The 20,562-nt window shown below is 50.2% G+C and overlaps 1 protein-coding gene across 1 annotated transcript in view; it reads right to left on the bottom strand.

The window, feature by feature from the left end:
* The window catches only part of LOC147727456 (bifunctional methylenetetrahydrofolate dehydrogenase/cyclohydrolase 2, mitochondrial-like), a 505,471-nt gene that overhangs the window by 275,254 nt on the left and 209,655 nt on the right, over positions 1–20,562 (bottom strand). Inside the window, exon 5 of the mRNA XM_086963121.1 lies at positions 20,030–20,137. Coding sequence (XP_086819247.1) covers positions 20,030–20,137 — 108 coding nt within the window. The remainder of the gene's footprint in view (positions 1–20,029; positions 20,138–20,562) is intronic.

The following is a 20,562-nucleotide window of genomic DNA, read 5'->3' as shown; positions in this document are numbered from 1 at the left end:
CTGGCCTGGTTATTCTCTTTCCCAATTACACCATTGGTGTTACTTTCGGGAATTGGTTCCCTCGTGTGGAATGCCTGAGCACCTTCCCAGGGGGAAGCTTCTCCCTTGTTGTTTATATTTTCACTACAGCCTCCGTTGTGTAGGATAATCTTTATAGCTGAAGTGGAGAGTGGGCTCCTGACTGTTCCACCTGGGGATTTCTTGGTGTCATTGCCTTGCAGGGATTTTGTAGTAGAAATGTACTCTTGGTTATTACCTGGGCGTTCAAACTGGATTCAGTCCTTGTTCCGTCGTACCTTACTTTGTGTCTTGCTCTGTTGAGAGTTTAATGTCTCTTTACCGGATGAGGTACATGTTGTTCCTTCCGCCCGCTTCTCCCGTTTGGCACAGGGTTTAGGCCCATGCGGCATGGGCTTTTTGTTTTGCCCTTCTTTTGTTTCTGGTTGCCTTGTCTCAATGCTGTGTGGGCAATCCTTGCGTTCACTTTTTTGGTGGTTACCCATGTTTCCTTTGCGAGCGCTTATTTTTATGAGGCCCTCTGTGCGAGTACTGCTCTGCGGGCTTGGTGTTTGGTCTTTCTGTATTGTGGGGCCTACACTCGTCTTGGGGCTTACTGCTTTGTCCTTTCTGTCTTGTGTGGAACGACTGTTTATAATGTGGTCACTTTGTTCCTTTGAGATAAGATCGGGCATTCCTAATTTAGCTAGGGCCTGCATTTTTGGTGCCTCAGTCGATGTATCCATTGAGTCCTCAGGCGATCTGGTAATGTTTATTGTGTGATCATTTTTTCTGAATGTGGTGAATATAGTGAACATTTTCGGCCCATGTTCCCTGCCGATAGTTTGTTCCTTGCTTTCCTTTCACGTTTTTTTTGTCGTCTAGTTAGTGTAGTTTGTTTAGATGAGACAGGTACATCTGACGTGGGACCTGCCTTTTCCAAATTTGTCGCTTTTTGTTTTTCTTGGTCTGTCTGTTTGAGAGGGATTGGTTGTGTGTTGTTGTCAGCTTCTTTGTGCTTGAAGCGAGGCGGGCTTGATTGTCTGAGCGCTAATATTTGTTCTAAAAGATTAGGAAGGAGGCTCATCTTATCTATGATTGGGCCGCAGGAACAGGGACTTTGTTCAAGTGTGTATTTTGATTGAGCTGTTGTTATCAATTTATTCAGTTTGTCTAGTTTAATGTCCATCCCTGCGATGTAGTGAGCTATGGTGTTCATTAGGTCTATTTCAATGTCCAGTTTATCCAATTGCCAATTAAATGCCTTTGCAGATGACTGGAGAGTTTCTATTGCTGAAGTGAGAAACTCCGGATGTGTTATGGCGGCACTGTGTCCAATCTTTTGGTATGATAAATGGCCAGCTCCCAGATTTTGCTCTCGGTATAGTAGGCTATTACTGGAGTTCAGGGTTGATGTAATTCCTGTTCCAGTTTTATCCAGTATTTTATCCTGGTTATCCTCCTGGATGGTCAGCTACCCTTCGTTAAATTTGGGGGGTTTATTGACCGCTGCTGTTTTGAATTTGGATTTAGTGTTACTTGAGTCTTGTGACATCACCTTATTAACTGTTGGGCTTGATGTGGAACTTAGGAACTTGAACCATGAACTTTCAGAGTCATTCAAGTTGTTCACTTCTGCTAGACTTGTCCTTTGCACGGTTGCACCTTGTGTATCTAGGCTTCAGTTCTCCATGCCTGTTTAACGACTGGTTCATGTCTTGGTGACTTTGTTAGGGCGCTAGGTAATGTGAGTTTTGTGATGGAAGTTAGAACCGTTTTAGGGATTGCGTGTGATTCTGGTTTTGTTAAGCTTTCTCCATGCGTTTCTACTTCCTTCCTCCAATTGCTATCTGTGACAAGAGGAGTTGTGGCTGTTACCTTCAGTTTGCCATGGCCCTGTGCTGATGTCTCCAGCTTGGTTGCTGATGCTGATGTTTCCCCTGTGCCAACCTGAGCCAGGATAGTTTCTCTCAACTGCATGTTCTCTCCAATTTCCTTGTGCTGTTGTTTATTTACTTTTCAGTCATCCTGGTGTGGGCTTTATCCACTTGAGGTTGTTTGGTCCTCGGGAGTGGCTGTTAAACCCAAGGATGGCTGGGCAGTTGAAACACTTAGAGCGGTAGCTGGTCCTTTGTTGTGATCTGCCTTCTTGGGGGTTAAAGGGGCAGGCAGACCTGGCAAAACTCGTGGAGTCGAGAAGAGTGTGGCCCCTGGGTTTTTCAGGAAGAAGAAGGCCTTGTTTATTCCTGTTGTCCCTCTCCCTTTCTGGTTCTTGTTCATCGTTGCAATTGGAGAGATTAGTGGGCTTCGTACTGCTGTTGATGTTCCCTTTTTGTCTGCGTTGGGTTGTAGATTGTGATTTTGTTTTGTTTTGTGTTCCCTTGGTCGGCGCTAGGGGTTTTCTTTGCCTTTTGGATTTTTCAAGGCTGCTTCGGCATCCGCCTGACCCTGCCCGATCTCATCCTCTGTGGATGAGTGACTGTGTTTAGCCTTTTGACTATCGATTTTCAAGTTCTATTTTAGCTGGTTATTTTTTTTTTTTGTTGACAATCAGCAACTGCCTATTGTGGCCCAAGTTAGTCCCAGCCGACCCTGGCTTAGTTTTGGCTCAGTCCGAGTTTTTGCCCAGCTCTGACCCAGACTTTGTCCACACCCTTGCCAGAAGTGGGCCAATAGTTGGGTCCACGTGACAAGATATGTTGGGATATTCAATATGATGTATGGCTTATGTATGGCTTTTGCTTGCACTTCTTTGGTTTACTTTCTATAGCTCTTGGACTCTTAAAGGCTCTTAAAGCACCTCGGCTCCTGGCGCTCCTGACTGCTTCACACTGCGCCTTGAGGCGCCTTGATGCTACCTTAATGTTTCCGCTGCACAGCTCCCAGTGACCAGGGCTCGCTGTTCCCCCTAGTGCACCCGCTGATGTGTCACTGTGACACTCCCCTAGACTTCCAGGTCCTGGGCCTGGGCCTGGTACAACCTCACCCCTGCTACCGCTGCCTATGCCACTGCTCCTACAGCACTCCCGCAAGACTCAAGCGGGAGGGTGTTGTGGTAGTGGTTCCACGGCTAGATGAGGCTTGTTGGGCTCGGCGGGTCTAGCTCTTGTCTCTCTGCTCCCTGGTCACGGCTCACAGCACACCGCTCAATGGGCTCAATGCGCCACTTGTCACTCCTGCTCCCGCTCTGCTCCGCTCCCGACTCGTTGAGCGGGACCGAGGAGATGTCGGGAATCGCCCCCCCCCCCGGTGGTGTGGGATCAGCCGAGGGACAGCCAGGTGCTTCAGCTGTACCTCGCAATGCAGCGGAGCCGTGGCTGTATGCGTCTTCTCCTTGCTCTCTCGCCGGTGAGTGGCAACCTGTGACGTGCACAGGCGGCACAACGAGTTTTATCTGTGCTGTGGTCCCTTTCCTGCTCTCATAAAACATCAAGAGACGCCACTGTGGATCATCCAGGCCAGGATTATTTTGAGCATTGCAAACTATAGTTTGTTCAACAATCACTGGTAAATGCATTAGGTTTTGCCTATCTGATTAAAATAAGCAGTTTTTTGTTGTAAGTTGTAGCTTGCTGAGTAGCTGTACAATATAGGTTACCAAAAAGTCTGTTAAACTGTTATGATTTGCTTATGTACAAAAAGGCAATATATTGTGCAGTTACTAGTAGAATAGTGTGGGTAAGTAATAGCACAATTTTGAAAAATGATATGAAAGAGGGAAATAATAGAATGAATTTACGTAATAGCAATGTTATGTGTTTGGAGGAGTTCTGACAACTATTCTGCTGGGTGCCACGGCACCTGCTGCACCCTTCAAATCATGCCACTAGTGCCTACAAGAGAATAGTATTTGTGACTGGTTGTTTATTCGTAAAATATAGCAGTATTTGGTGTCTAGATAAATTATGATAACTTTTGACCCCTGTGTCACTGCACCCTCTGCACCATCCAAATCATGACCCTGTTGCCTGCAAGGTAACTGCACTTGTGGTTGCCTCTTTAGAAATAAAATATAGCAATATTAGGTGTTTAGTGGACTTATGGCAACTTTTGGCCCCGGTGCCACTGCACCTGATACACCATTTAAATCTAGCCCCTTTTAAATGCAAGGTAACTGCAATTTTGACTGCCTGTTTAGTAGTAAAATATAGCAACATTATGTGTTTAGAGGAGTTCTGACGACTTTTTGGCCTGGTGCTGCTGCACCATTCAAAATATGACCCTAGTGCCTGAAAGACAACTGCATTTGTGGCTGTTTAGTTGTCAAATTTAGCAATAATCGATCTTAAATCGGGTGCCTGGAACTTTTGGTCCCGGTGCCACGGAACCTGCTGCTCTATTGAAATCATGACCCTAGCGCTTGCTAAGTAACTGCACTTGTAACTGCCTGTTTAGTAGGAAAATATAGCAATATTTGGTGTTTAGTGGAGTTATGGCAACTTTTGGCCCGGTGACACTGAACCTGCTACACCAAGCCCCTACTAACTGCAAGGTAAATGCAATTGTGACTGGCTTTATAGGAGTGACATATAGCAATTTTAGGTGTTTAGAGGAGTTCTGAGAACTTTTGTGTCCAGTGCCACTGCACCTGCTGCACCATTCAAATCATGACCCTGTTGACTGTAAGGTAACTGCACATGTGACTATCTGTGTAGTAGTAAAATATAGCAATCATAGGTGTTATGTTATGTTATGTTATGTTACAGACTTTTGTATTGCGCACAGCTGCCCCAGCTAAGGGGTGTCCTGGCGCATGGCAGGTAATATGCAACACCTACAGGGAACATAACAGAAGAAGAGAAAAAGGCAAATTATTCAAACAGAAAAGTTTTTAAAGCTTTACGAAAGGCTAAAAGATCATCAAGCAACCGCATCTCTACAGGAAGAGAGTTCCAGAGCTCGGCCGCTCTGACCCGGAAAGATCGGCCACCGACCCGACACAGCCTGTATCGGGGGATCACCGTAAGTGCTTGACCCAGAGATCTCAGGGACCGGGTAGGCACATACCAGGACAGAAGGTCCGCAAGAATTTGAGGACCCCCACCCCTCAAAATCTTGAACGCCAAACACAGCACTTTAAACTGGATTCTTGCCCTGATAGGCAACCAATGCAGTGATCTCAATGTGCCGGAGACGGAACATATTCGAGGTAAGCCAACAATGGCTCTCGCCGCGGCATTCTGAACGCGTTGGAGGCGGGTAACCTTCGCCAAATTGGTCCCTACCAGAAGCGAGCTGGCATAGTCCAGGCGAGATAACACTGTAGTCTGGACTATCAGTTGCCTGGTGCGATGGTCAAAGAACTTCAAGACGGGACGCAGCGATCGTAGGATACCAAAGCAACAGGCCGCGGTTCTCTTCGTATGGCCCACAAAACTGAGGGAGGAATCCATCCATACTCCTAGGTTCTTTAATTCTGTGACCGGAATGGGGACCGGCCCCAGCTCCGCAGGCCACCACCTGTCCCCCCATAGTTCCGACCTCCTACCGACGATCATGATCTCCGTTTTCTTTGCGTTGAGCTGGAGACAGTTGTTCTTCATCCAGCTCGCCACCGCCCTAAGTCCGCTCTGAAACCTGGGGGCATCCCGGTCCGCATCCCCGCTGATCGTAACCGCTAGCTGAGTGTCGTCGGCATATGAGACCATGGTCATGCCCCATTGCTTGACGACCTCAGCCAGCGGTCTCACGTAAAGATTAAACAACGTGGGACTCAGCGAGGAACCTTGCGGCACCCCCTGTTTCAAAGGATGGAATTGGGACTGGAACGGTGGGATGGCAACGCTAAAGAAATGATCGTCTAGGAAAGACCGGAACCACTGGAGGGCAGGGCCACCCAGCCCAATCTCCTCCAGGCGATGTAACAGGATGGGATGCGAGACAGTATCAAACGCGGCGCTCAGATCTAATAAAACGAGCGCCGCTGTCTGCCCCGTAGTGAGCTGCCTAGAGCTTTTGGTCCTGGTGTCACTGCACAGGCTGCACCATTCAAATCGAGTCTCTTTTAACTGCATGGTAACTGCAATTATGACTACCTGTTTAGTAGTCAAATATAGCAATATTATGTGTTTAGAAGAATTTTGGCAACTATTGGGCCCGTTGCTATTGCACTTGCTGCACCATTCAAATCATGACCCTGTTGTCTGCAAGGGAACTGCACTTGTAGTTGCCATGTTTAGTAGTAAAATATAGCATAGCTCTTGTATATTAACTTTATTTTTAACATGCAATGTTAATTACAACATTTATAATCTGATTAAGTTGAAAAAAACAATCTGATAATGCCTACAAAGTGCAGAGAAAGTTACAGAGGCATGAATGGAAAATGCCACAGACTTTCAAAGGCTAAAGTATCTGCTTTACACAACTAAGTAATAACAAGCATTGGCATAGCCAATAGGTATCGTCTTTGGGACCTTATAAGTGTTTAGCCATGCAACAGGTGATGTTGTTGCACCAAGGATATTGTGCAGCATAACTAAATACTTATAAGGTCCCAAAAGCGAGGCTTATTGGCTATGCCAATGCTTGTTTTGTTAGGCACGGGGAGATTAAGCGATTTGCCCAGAATCACGGGATGTTCAGCATCATTGCAGAGACTCGACCCCTGTACCCAAGATTCGAGGTCGACCGCCCTAGCCGTTAGGCCAACTCCTCTCCAATGTCTGCCCTGGCTAGGTTTGACACATAACCAGCCATACTGGCCCACTCAATATTTTCATGCCAAAACAAGTCAAAAGAAAAACGAGAAAATTGCAAAAACCGGGTCTTCCCCTTTGCATTATGAACTTGATTGAAGGAAACAAAAATAAGAGAAACCCACCTCAAAGGTTTATGGATTTGTCTAAATTAGTCCTAAAAACGTTTTGCAGGAAATAGAGGCCGCATTGCACTGCTAAAAGAATTCTGTGGATATAACGTACATTTCCGTCCCATCTAGAACCTTAAAACTCGAATCAATGGCCGGTATTTCTTACTGAGAAAGGTGAGAACCCTAGCTCAGGCCTATCACAAATATAAATTCTAAACCAGGGTAGCGGCAAAACCGCATTAGAAGTAGCCATGCGTGTTCTCCAAAGAGCTGGCTCCTCTGGGTGGAATCCGAAGATAGAGGCTGTGATGAAAGGCTATTGGTTGGGTAAGAGCCTACCCGAGGAGGGCTAAAAATGCACCAAGTAGGAAGAATGAAGACATCTGAAACAGACTTGGGTCTCTGGTATTTATTATGTCTAGAGTCCTTCTCTTCTCCCTGTGGCAGAAGCAATTCGAGGCTGGGGTTAGGACTGCAGCTGAACCAGCACCCACTCCCACCTCCTTGTGATAGACCCAGTACAGCTATCACCTGTCCCCTAGCAGCAGTGCAGCTGGCAGCCCTCTTTCCCCTCTTCGATGTTGCAAGGATAGCGTGACGGTAGCGGGACAAATGCCTCCACAATCCATTGCGACTCCACGAGCCAGGAGCAGTGCCAGGGCAGAAAAGTCACATGAAGACTGCTCCCAAGCCTCCTTCATGAGATGGCAACAGTGCCAGGAGGCGAGCAAGCCTCCGCTGTATACCACCCTGCCTCCTTCCCGCACCAGCAGTCCCACAGTGGTAGACTCCTGTGAAGCTAGCAGGCCTCCCTGTAGTAGGAGAAGTGCTAGAGTGGCAAAGCCAGGGCAGCGAGCACCCACCATCATCCTTGGTACAGGAGTCGTACTGAAAAAATCTTCAATTCCCTCTGAAGAAAAAAAGTGCCAGCATCGCAGCGCCTGTGGTGCCAGTAACCTATCCTTGCCCTCTTTCGTGTAGCAGGAGCAGTGCCAGGGCCAAGGGGCCTTTGCAGTTAGCACTCATCCCTTCTCCTCGTTGCAGAACCTGCCCAGCCCGTCCCTGTAGCAGGAGCAATATCAGGGTGGCACAGCCTGTACAGTTAGCACTCCCCCTCTTTCCTGTAGTAGGAAAGCTTAGCACCAGAGTAACAGATACTGAGCACGCATCCCTGCTCTCCGTAGCAGAGGTAGTGTAGGAGAGGCACTAGTCCTCACCCCTCCTCCGTGTAGCCCGAGCAGTGCCAGGGCGGCAGTCTGCTCAGCCTACACCCACCCTCCTCTCACCTCCCTGTAACTGGAGCAGTGACAAATATGAACGAATGAATTGAACACTTACTAGGAGCATCCTGGCGATCTAGGTAGGCAGAGCCTGTGCGTCCCTCAGCACCCCCCATTACTTTGCCCTTCTCCAGGTAGCGGTGGCAGTGCCAGCGTTTGGGGGCCTGTGCTGATAGCGAACCCCCTTTCCCTTTATTAGGACCAGTGCCAGGGTGGCACAGCCTGTGCAGCGACCACCATAGCTCCTCCTCTTAATGGACGTGAGGGGTGATTTGCGTAGCTAACACCTCTAGCTACTCACTGTGGTACAAAAACTGCCATGAAGGCAGGTAAGCGTGTGCACCCTACGCCCACCCATCTCCCCTCCCTGTGGCAGGAGCGTGGTGATGGCAGCAGAGCCGGCCCTACCCCTGCCTTGTGTAGCAAGAGCAGCGCCAGGGTGGGGAGGCCAAGAGTGAGCAGTGCAGGGTAGAGAGGCCCAGAAGAAGCTGTGCCAGGATAGAGCGACCCAGAAGGAGCAGTGCCAGGGCAGAGAAGCCCAGAGGGAGCAGTGCCAGGGTAGAGAGGCCGAGAGGGAGCAGTGCCAGGGTAGAGCGGCCCAGAGGGAGCAGTGCCAGAGTAGAGAGGCTCAGAGGGAGCAGTGCCAGGGTAGAGAGGCCCAGGAGCAGTGCCATAGTAGAGAGGCTCAGAGGGAGCTGTGCCAGGGTAGAGAGACCCAGAAGGAGCAGTGCCAGGGTAGAGAGGCTCAGAGGGAGCTGTGCCAGGGTGGAGAGGCCCAAGGGGAGCAGTGCCAGAGTAGAGAGGCCCAGAAGGAGCAGTGCCAGGGTGGGGAGGCCCAGAGGAAGCAGTGCCAGGGTAGAGAGTCCCAGAGGTAGCAGTGCCAGGGTAGAGAGGCCCAGAAGGAGCTGTGCCAGGGTAGAGAGACCCAGAAGGAGAAGGGCCAGGGTAGAGAGGACCTGAGCTGCTAGCGTCTCTCTCCCTCCGCCCCGTAGAAGGAGCTGTGCCAGGGTCGGACAGCCTCTACAGCTAGAGCAAAGCCCTCCCTTCTTTAGCTGGAACAGTCAGCTAGCATATACAGCTAGTAGGAGCCACCGCTCCTACTTTAAGGATATGGGGGATGGAAGAAAGGGCAGCCGACACCGCTACCTACTCCCGGTGGCAGGAGCACTGCCAAGGCAGCCGAGCCTGTGAAATTAGCGCCCACCCTCCTCCCTGTGTGAGCATGGCAGTGTCAGTGCAGCCAGGCCCAATCCCTCACCCGTGTGGCGCGGGCAGTGCCAGGATCATGGGGTCCTAAGCCGCTAGTGTTATCAGTGCAGGGCCAGGGTGACAGAGCATGCACAGCTCTCTCCCTGAGAAGAGAGACAGTGCCAGGGTGGCAGGGCGTACATCACTAGCACCCATCCTTCCTCGCTGTAGCAGGAACAGTGCCAGGGCAGGGGTTCATGGGACTGATGTCACCACTTCAGGGAGTCTCTACCACCACAGATGGCCCAGACACCGGCACAGCAGCAGCTGCTCGAGCCAGCCTTGGCAGAGGAAGAGGTAGAAGAGGAGGCGATTGGGAGGGGAAGAGAGCGGGTGAGATCTGTGAAAACTGGGCACGGACCAGAGTCCCCTCATCGCATGTGCTCATTACAAGGCACAAAAAAGGCAGACCCTGGGCCTTTCTCTCCGGCATTCCTCGCTCTATGCACAGCACAATACCTACACATTCCCACAGCAACATCTAATTTGCCGTACACAACCGAAGATGCACAAAAATAGCACTTGTCGCACACACAGTTTAGGGCAGGACTTCAGATACACACACAACGCATGAGCAGAACAAAACCACACGTACCCTAACCACAACAACAGCAGGGCGCATGAGCAGAACAAAACCACACGTACCCTAACCACAGCAACAGCAGCAGGAGGGGGTCTGCTGATTCCCTCGCGGGAGCCAGCGGCGATAATTAATACCATATGGCACTGCCGCTCACAGCGCCATATGGTAATAATTATTGCCGTTGGCTCCCGCGAGGCAATCACCCTGCGTGCACGTGTTGCCATTGAAGACAATGGAATGCGTGCACAAGTGTGCCTCAAAAAGGGAATCGGCGGCTTTAGGTCTCTTTCCTATTCAACGCATGCGGGTTGCGTAGGACGAGACATAAAAAGCAAGCATTCCGGCATACTGTTAGACGCTGTCTGCCTTTTCAATGAAAATAGATCTTATCTTGACAGGAAATGTGACTTAAACATTGTGACCAGCTGCAGTAGACATATTGTAAATGTTTGCAGCCAGGGGAAGTTAACAAATTCAAAGTTCCACACAAAAGCGAATGAATGAATTAATGAATTGACATTTGTAGAGTACATGGCTACCAGAAGGCCTCCCAGCGCTTAGGAACAGAGTCTACACAAATGATCATTAAGCAGCCGGGAACAGAAACGTTTTGAGCTGTCTAGTGAAGGACAGATAGTCATCATCAAGACACATGTGGTTTGGAAGAGTATTCCAGCTTTTGGAAGCGATGTCGGAGAATTGTCTTCTCCCGCTCCCAGACTTATATATCCTAGTGACTACTGCCATGCACTTATTCCCAGAGCGCAAGGCTCTACTGAACCGATAGGGAGAGATGATGGAGTGCAAAATTGGTCGGCCCTTAGAAGATAGAATCTTGTGAACAATGCATAAGGCCTTGAACTTAATTCTCTCAGGGACTGGGAGCCAGTGGAGAGAGGCTATTGATGATCGCGCAGATTCCCTATAGGGGGTCTGTAAAACAAGGCGGGCTTGCACAGTTTTGCACTGTCTGTAGCTTCTTTATCGTTGAGCATGGGGAGCCCAGATAGGGAGCGTTTGCTCAATCTAGACGTAAGAGAATCAAGGCTTGAACCAGCAGTTTCCTGGCATTGAAAGGCAGCAGGGGGAGGACTATCCTAACCATCCTCAATATTCCATAACAGGTTCCTGATACCTTCCAAGATTGCTCCATCATGTCTGGATTGTGGTCCAGCCATACTCCAAGGCTTTTAATTTGTTCTTTTTGGGTGGGGGGGGCATGCTATCCAGACACTTGGGCCGCAAGGAGCTGGGGCCTAGGGGGGAAGCTTTGCCCAAGAACGTCAGGTCAGTTTTTGCTCTGTTCAATTTTAGATACGATTTAGGGATGATCTGTATGCCATAGGGTTTGACAATCATGGCCAGAGGAGGACAATTGCTGCAGAGCCCCCAGCATCCAGAATTTTCCTTGCTTCCTCAACAACTACAACAAGGGCTGTCTCTGTTCCCTGTTGGGTTCTGAAACCGATGTGAGAGTGATGGAAGCAGTCATTTTCCTCCAAAAAGGTGGACAGAATGGAAATGACATGCTTTTCTGCAATTTTTGCGATCCCTGGTAGGAGCAAGTTCAGCCGATAGTTAGCAAATATTTCATGGTCCAAGCATGGTTTTTTAAGCAATGCTCTGACCATGCCCCGTTTCCATGGAGAAAGAATGGTCCCGGAGGCAAGTGAAAGGTTGTGAGGCCCAGCATGTTAGGAGCAACTGTCTCAAAGGCTTGGTTAAGATTCTGGATCAGTCTCAAATACCGGTCGGGTATTATTGAGAGTAAGTGCCCAGGACTCAGTAGGAAGCTTGGCCCTGTTACGGTTCAGCTTATTTACCGGTTCCAATGACCGATCACTATTCAAGGGGGTCCATGAGAAAGGTATCAAATAGTGATCCGACCAAGGCAGCAGAATTTGCTTCTCCACCATCAGATTATTAATGATGGAGAAGAAATAGTCGAGTAAATGACCTTTTTGGTGCTTGGGACTGGTAACTTTCAGGTTGAGTAAGAGGGCACCCAGGCTATCAGTCATTTCTTCCACAATAAGTGAGGAGATATCATCGAAGTGGACATTCAAGTCCCCCAATACGGAGAAGTTGGGGAGGGAGCTAACTGATTTGGCTATTGTTTCGGGTAGGTCACTGTTGAAGTGCCCAATTGCTCCTGGGGGTTGGTAAATTAAGACCCCGGAGAAGGTGCAAGTGTGAGAGAAGCTGATGGCAAAAGAGACACTTTCACAGTCGAAAATAAGGCCAGTAGTGGTCCGACATTTAAAAGTATCTTTATAAATAATGGCCAGGCCCCCTCCTCTATTTAATACCCGATCTTGTCTTTGGATCAAATAGACTGGAGGAAGAGCCTGGACCACAACCGGGGTCTAGTGAGCTGGTAAGCCAAGTTTCCGTAAGGAACATGACATCCCGGTCTTCTTCTTCTAGAATTAACCGGATTTCAATGGTATGTTTGGGAAACGAGCAGCAATTTAGCGAGTACATTTTGTGAACAGTCTGTAGAAGAGGAGTCTTTACTACTGAGACTTCGGGGTCTAGTTCAAAAGTACAATGGGGGCATATGCTACTTACAAAGGGTGGCCCCATACTATGATAGCATACCTGCGCCCCAGTCCCGCTAAAAGCATAAAGCTGGGCTGCCGAATAAGAACGAGATTTTCTCGTAAGAGAACCAGGGGTTCTGGCTCCTGGGCCCCTTCGGGTGTGGACGTTCGCAGACGGGCTTGTCTTAGGCACGCCTTTGGCGCACCAGCGGCGCACCTGCTGCGCATGGTTGCGTCATCTGCCCTTTTTCAACCAGGGCGAGGGTGAGGACCGTGGCAGCTAGAGCGCTAACCTCCTAGTCAATTCCCCAAAATTACCACCCCCTCCCGCAGCATTGAATACAGCTCCTTCCCGGACCAACATGTTTAAATGATCGATAGTTCACACATTCAGGTAAGAACATTTTTAAAACTTTACAAAATTATGTGCAAAAGTCGCAATTAAAGTTCTCAAGAGTTCCCTGTGCAGCAGCCGAGAGTCGGACTGCTAGTGTTAAGTGTTGGGCTCTGTTCCGCTGCGCGGTCGCTTCATCCGCCCCTTTTCGATCAGGGGCGAGCCTGAGGACTGTGGTAACTAGAGCACTAACCTCATTGTCAATTCCCCAAAATGTCCGCCCCATCCCGCAGCATTGAACACAGCTCCTTCCCGGACCAACATGTTTAAATGATCGATAGTTCACACATTCAGGTAAGAACATGTAAGCGGCTGGACGGGAATAGGAAGGAGACGAGTCCGTGTAGGTTTCAAAGATGGTTTTATTGACTGATACAGTCTGTCTGTGCACGTAAGACGGGTGGTAGTACGTCGAGGGGATCGACTTCTTTCACGCCGGCTCTTTCCCTTCACTCCTTCTTCCCGCCGAAGCTGGGTCCCTCTTCGGTCTCTTCTGTCGGTCTCCGTTGTGTCCCAGACTCCACCGAAGGAGAGAAGCAAAGACAGAGGAAAGTATCAGGACAGGTGTTTTGATGACACTCGTTATCAGGGAAGGGGGTGGAGGAACACACTGTGCACTTTATGAAAGGTGACGGTGAGGGAAGTGCTCAGGGGATCTTATTAAGGGTATCGGGGTTTTCTCAGGGCTTACTCCACACCCACCCCGCAACTTTGTTACGCACCTCTGTTAGCCACGCCCCTCCGGGGGAGTGGCTGGGCGAAGCGTGTTGTCGTTGGCCTCCTGGCTCCGATGATCTTGCTTGTCGTCCGGGGAACCACCGGCGTCTCGATCCGTCTGTTGTCGGCTCTCTCCGGATGTCGATCCCTGCTGGTGAATCCTCTGGTCCGGACGCTGTTTGCTTCTTGTGCACTCCGCTCGAGTGCTCTCCTTCTCTGTCCTCGGCTGACGCTGGTCCTCGTCCAGGGACTGTCGACTCCGTCGATCTCAGCTCCTCTTCTCCGCCTCCTCCTGCTTCCTCTCGCTCCGTCGTTGCCTCCGCTTTACCGCTCCTTCTTCCACCGCTGCTCCACGCCTCTCCGCCTCTCCAATCCACTCTGACCGCTCCTCCGGTGTATAGACACACCTGGTCCTGTGGCTGTGAGCCTTTTAAGTCCGCCCTAGGCTCCTCCTCTTCATCAGTCATACCTGGCCAGTTAAAGGGACCTTGTTCCCATTCCGCTTCGTCTCCACCGAAGGGCTCTTCCACTCTGTGCCACGTAGGTGCGTCCGTTTCCTGGTGAGAAAAGAGGGGGGGGTCACAAGTTACGAGTCCCTCATCGCATACCTGGGCCAGGGGCTCCCCCACCTCGCTACACACCTCCCCCCCTGGACTCTTCCGTTCGGGAAGGGGATTACGGGATAGGTAGTCCGCCCCAGTGTTGTCCACCCCTTTCTTGTGGCAAACCCGAAAGGCAAAAGGTTGCAATGATAAAAACCACCGCAACACCCGTGGATTGTTTGATTTGTTCCGGGCCATCCACAAGAGGGGGGCATGGTCCGTGTACAGTGTGAAGGGACGCCCCTCAAGGTAATAAGCCAACTTCCCCACAGCCCACCGAATCGCCAAGCACTCTTTTTCCACAGTTGGGTACTTCAATTCTCTTGGGAACAGTTTGCGGCTCACATAAACCACAGGATGGTCCACTCCATCCTCTCCTGGTTGGGATAGGACCGCCCCTATGCCGTAGTCCGAGGCGTCGGTATGTAGAGCAAAGGGCCGGGTGAAGTCAGGAGAAGTCAGTAATGGCGAGGATGTAATCCGTTTTTTTAGGGTATCAAAGGCCCCCAGCATGTCCCTCGAGGGGGTCGATAGAACCGCCGGCTTAACCTGGGATTGGAGGGTATCCGTTAAGGGGGATGCAATTTGTGCGAACTGCGGGATGAAGCGTCGGTAATAACCGATCAGACCTAGAAACGCACGCATCTCCTTCTTGGTTCTGGGAAAAGGTGTTTCGGAGATGGCTCGGATCTTCTCAATTTGGGGTTCGATCAACCCATGTCCCAGTACGTATCCCAGATATTTGACCCTCTGGAATGCCAACCGCGTTTTCTTGGCGTTGATGGTTAATCCCGCTTTGTGCAGGGTTTCGAACACTTTGTCCAGATGTGTCAGGTGGGTGTTCCAGTCCGTACTGAACACCACAATGTCGTCCAAATATGCCGACGTGTATTCCTTATGAGGGTTCAATACGTTGTTCATAAGTCTCTGAAAGGTCGCGGGCGCCCCGTGCAGCCCGAATGGTAGGACCGTAAATTCGAAATGACCCGAGTCCGTTGAGAAAGCCGTTTTATGACGATCCTCCTCCCTCAGAGGCACCTGCCAGTATCCTTTCGTAAGGTCTATTGTACTTATATATCTGGCTTCTCCGAGTTTTTCAATTAGTTCGTCAATGCGGGGTATCGGGTAGGCATCAAAGGTGGATATATCATTAAGGGCTCGAAAGTCCATGCAGAACCGGCGGGTTCCATCCGGTTTGGGGATCATCACGATCGGGCTGGACCATTGACTATCGGAGGGACGGATGACCTTCATCTTCAACATATCATCAACCTCTTTTTGTATGTCTTTTCTCCTAGCCTCAGGAATGCCGTACGGTTTGATCTTGATGATCTTGCCAGGGACGGTCCGGATCTGATGTTCCGTTAGTGAGGTCTTTCCTGGTTGGTCTGAGAATATCGGTGTATGCCGCCCTAGCGTTGCCAACAGTTCTTTCCTCTCCTGGTCCATCAGCTCATCGTTTATCACTAACTTCCCGATGGTATTGTTCTTTTCTCCAGTCGAGTGGTCGGTGATGAGAACTCCTGTAGGCGGCGGACCTAGCCACTTTTTGAGCAAGTTTATGTGGTAAACTTGAGTCTTTCTAGCTGTAAGTTGCAGTTTATAGCTGGTGTTTCCTATCGTGGCGATGACCCGATACGGCCCTCCCCACTCTGCTTTAAACTTTTGGGTTGATGAGGGGAGCAAGACCAGGGCCCAGTCTCCTTTTTGTAGTCTTCTCCACCGCTTCCCTTTATCATACCCCGTTTTCTGTCGCTGTTGGCTTTGTGCTAGATTGGTGTAGGCCAGGTCTCTCATTTTGCCCAATTGAGACCTCAGGTTTCGGGCATACTCCAGGGTGTGTAGGGTTTCTTCGGGGCTTTCTTGCTCCCAAGCCTCCTTCGTCATGTCGAGTAGGGATCGAGGTTGTCTCCCGTAAAGGAGTTCAAAGGACGAGAAGCCTGTGCTGCTCTGTTTTTGCCCTCTGATCACATATAAGGCCAGGGGTAGTACTTGGTCCCAGTCCTTGCCGTTCACCTCCAGCATTTTCCGCAGCGTGGTCTTCAATGTCCTGTTGTATCTCTCGACGAGACCGTCTGTCTGGGGATGATAAACCGCGGTTCTGATCTGTTGTATATTGAGCAAGAGACACACTTCCTTCATCAGTTTGGATACAAAGGGGGTTCCTTGATCCGTAAGGATCTCCTTGGGGAAACCCACCCTTGAAAACAGTTCTAGCATTTTATCTGCCACCTGTCTTGTTGTTGTTGACGACAACGCGAAGGCCTCCGGGAAGCGCGTGGCGTAATCCACCATCACTAACACGTACTGGTGTCCTTTCCGTGTAGTGGGAAGGGGTCCAATCAAGTCCATGCCTACTCTTTCGAAGGGGACTCCGATTATCGGCAGGGGTTGGAGCGGCACCGCTGGAGGTCGGGTCATGTTCTTTTTTTGACAGGTTTCACATGTTTGACAGTATTCCATTGTATCTTTATAAATCCCGGGCCAGTAGAAACTACGAAGTATATTCTGTGTAGTTTTCTCGGCCCCAGTGTGGCCAGCTACTAGGTGGGCGTGGGAGTAGAACAGTATTTGCTCACGGAAGGCCACCGGGACGAGTAGTTGCTCCGGATCGTCTTTGGCTCCCTGTCTATAGAGGAGGTCATTTTTAATGAAGAATCGGGGATAAAGTATCGGGGATAGTCCTTGGGTCCTTTGAGCGTTGTCCCATGCATTGTGTAGGGTCGCATCGTTGGCCTGGGAGAACCGGAAGCTTCGGTCCAGGATCCAGGGCTCCGGGGACACCAATGCTGGCTTTACATGAGTGTCATGTTTGTTCCCCTTGGAAGGTCTTAGGCTTTCATGAAACATCTCCAGGAAGGCGGGGTTGTCTGTACCGATAATGAGGTCTTCAGGGAGGGTGGGCAACACTCCGACTTTGACAGTTTGTGGTCGCCCAACAAGGGGGCGTATGGGAAGTATTGCTACGGGATATGGCCTGACATCCCCATGAACACACCTGATGAATACCTGTTCCTGGGGTTTAATCTGGGCGGGTAACACATGCAATGATTGTACCACCGATTGGCGGCACCCCGAATCCAACAGGGCTTGTATGGGGGTCCCATTTATTTTAACACTCACTCGGAAGGCTGGTCCCATCTCTGCCGAATACAATACAGTTCGTGGCAGGTATCCCACCTCCATGGGTTCTTCGCCGGTTTTCTTTCTAGGACACATCCGGGCGATGTGTCCCCAAGCACCGCACTCAAAACACTGTGGTCCGCTCTGTATGGGCGGTTCAGGTCTCCAGGGCCTAGGTCTTACAGGATCCGAGGGTCTCAGAGGTTTCTTTTCTGGTTTCGGCGGCTGTCTGTGTTTCTCTGTTTCCCAAGAAGGAGGAGGTCGAGGTTGAGCCCGGGTGAAGGTGGTGGCTATTTCCACCGCTTGTGCCGTGGTTAGGTTGTGATGTTGTCTCAACCATCTTTGTGTGGCGAAGGGTAGTGCCTCTAAGAATTGTTCTAAATAGACTCTGTCCATTATCTCCTCTTTTGTACACACCGTGGGGGTCAACCATTTGTCTGCCGCCATCTTCAACCGGACAAACAGAGTCTTGGGAGTTTCCCCGGGAACACCCCTCTCCTTCCGAAAACGTATGCGGTACGCCTCGGTATCCAGTCCTAAATGGTCCAGTATTATGAGTTTGATGTCTTTATACGAGGTATCCCCCTTGGGATTAGCGACCTGGTAGGCCGCCTGGGCCTCCCCCACCAGTAAGGGAGCCAGGAAAAAAGGCCACTTCGCCACGGGCCAGCCACAGGCACGGGCGACCCGTTCAAAGTTGAGCAAGAAGGAGTCCGGGTCCTCGCCCGGGATGTACTTCTGGAGAGAGACGCCTCCCAAACTGTGAGGCACTGTTCCGGTTGTAGGAGCCACCGTGGAGATCACTGGATCGAGGGCATGCGCGGTCACGGCAGCCTTCATGATCTCCCTGTCGGCCTCGGCGGATTGAAGCTGTTTCTCCAACACCCATTCCAGCCGCTCTTGCCCTTTGGCTAGTTGCTGCAGGATTTCTTCCATCTTGGTTATGCAGACGGCTGGGTTGCCCGCATTCTCCACCACTGTAAGCGGCTGGACGGGAATAGGAAGGAGACGAGTCCGTGTAGGTTTCAAAGATGGTTTTATTGACTGATACAGTCTGTCTGTGCACGTAAGACGGGTGGTAGTACGTCGAGGGGATCGACTTCTTTCACGCCGGCTCTTTCCCTTCACTCCTTCTTCCCGCCGAAGCTGGGTCCCTCTTCGGTCTCTTCTGTCGGTCTCCGTTGTGTCCCAGACTCCACCGAAGGAGAGAAGCAAAGACAGAGGAAAGTATCAGGACAGGTGTTTTGATGACACTCGTTATCAGGGAAGGGGGTGGAGGAACACACTGTGCACTTTATGAAAGGTGACGGTGAGGGAAGTGCTCAGGGGATCTTATTAAGGGTATCGGGGTTTTCTCAGGGCTTACTCCACACCCACCCCGCAACTTTGTTACGCACCTCTGTTAGCCACGCCCCTCCGGGGGAGTGGCTGGGCGAAGCGTGTTGTCGTTGGCCTCCTGGCTCCGATGATCTTGCTTGTCGTCCGGGGAACCACCGGCGTCTCGATCCGTCTGTTGTCGGCTCTCTCCGGATGTCGATCCCTGCTGGTGAATCCTCTGGTCCGGACGCTGTTTGCTTCTCGTGCACTCCGCTCGAGTGCTCTCCTTCTCTGTCCTCGGCTGACGCTGGTCCTCGTCCAGGGACTGTCGACTCCGTCGATCTCAGCTCCTCTTCTCCGCCTCCTCCTGCTTCCTCTCGCTCCGTCATTGCCTCCGCTTTACCGCTCCTTCTTCCACCGCTGCTCCACGCCTCTCCGCCTCTCCAATCCACTCTGACCGCTCCTCCGGTGTATAGACACACCTGGTCCTGTGGCTGTGAGCCTTTTAAGTCCGCCCTAGGCTCCTCCTCTTCATCAGTCATACCTGGCCAGTTAAAGGGACCTTGTTCCCATTCCGCTTCGTCTCCACCGAAGGGCTCTTCCACTCTGTGCCACGTAGGTGCGTCCGTTTCCTGGTGAGAAAAGAGGGGGGGGTCACAAGTTACGAGTCCCTCATCGCATACCTGGGCCAGGGGCTCCCCCACCTCGCTACAGAACATTTTTAAAACTTTAAAAAAGTGATGTGCAAAAAATCGCAATTAAAATTCTCAAAAGATCCCTGTGCAGCAGCCGAGAGTCGGACTGCTAGTGTTAAGTGCTGGGCTCTGTTCTGCTGCGCGGTCGCGTCATCCGCCCTTTTTCAATCAGGAGCGAGCGTGAGGACCGTGGCAACTAGAGCGCTAACCTCCTAGTCAATTCCCCAAAATGTCCGCCACCTCCCGGAGCATTGAACACAGCTACTTCCCGGACCAATATGTTTAAATGATCGATAGTTCACACATTCAGGTAAGAATATTTTTAAAACTTAAAGAAATTATGTGCAAAAGTCTCAATTAAAATTCTCAAGAGATCCCTGTGCAGCAGCCGAGAGTCGGACTGCTAGTGTTAAGTGTTGGGCTTTGTTCCGCTGCGTGGTCGCGTCATCTGCCTCTTTTCAATCAGGGGTGAGCGTGAGGACCGTGGCAACTAGAGCGCTAACATCCTAGTCAATTCCCCAAAATGTCCGCCCCCTCCCGGAGCATTGACCACATCTCCTTCCCGGACCAACATCACAGACCATTCAGCGATGGAAACTGATGAGAGCCTCCTTTTAAGATATTTTAAATACAAGAGATTTCACAAGCACAGGGGAAGCGATGTGCAAGCCAAACCTGAAGAGAAACACTTGTTTATAGAGTACACAATTAGTTCATACCTCCAGGTCTTTCATGTCGGCCGTCAGTGTGAAGAAGCATTGAAATAGGCATTCCGACATTCTTCGATCTTCCAACTACAACAACATTTTTCCCAAATGTTTCAATTCCTAATTAAAACACAAGTTGTTAGTTAATTATACTGACATTAATTTGAATGTGCATAGTACTTGAAAGTTTGTGCTTACTTAATGAGTACAACAGGCACAGTATAGTGAAGGCCACAAAATGCTTAAAAGGAAATGTATTGCATTTACGTGTTTTGCTGTTTTATCAATGCCAAAGACAAAGCAGCTGATTTCCATGTGTTAATAAAAGTCAGATTAACAGCTATGGCAACTACAAAGAATGCTGTAAAGTGTTACCGTATATTGACACAGTAGCAGATAAACCACATGTACTGTGGGCAGACATGCAAACAAAAAGTACCAATTTGTTGGGAACGCTAAACAAAACAACATAAATCCAACGGGATTTGGTTAACCAATAGGTTTTACCTTTTTAACCTACTGGATTTGCCAATGCTTTAAACTGC

The sequence above is a fragment of the Lissotriton vulgaris genome, chromosome 3_1 (genome assembly GCF_964263255.1).
Source record: "Lissotriton vulgaris chromosome 3_1, aLisVul1.2, whole genome shotgun sequence".
Taxonomy (NCBI): domain Eukaryota; kingdom Metazoa; phylum Chordata; class Amphibia; order Caudata; family Salamandridae; genus Lissotriton; species Lissotriton vulgaris.
The sequence above is the reverse complement of the archived record's forward strand: the minus strand, read 5'-3'. Positions and strand labels throughout refer to the sequence as shown.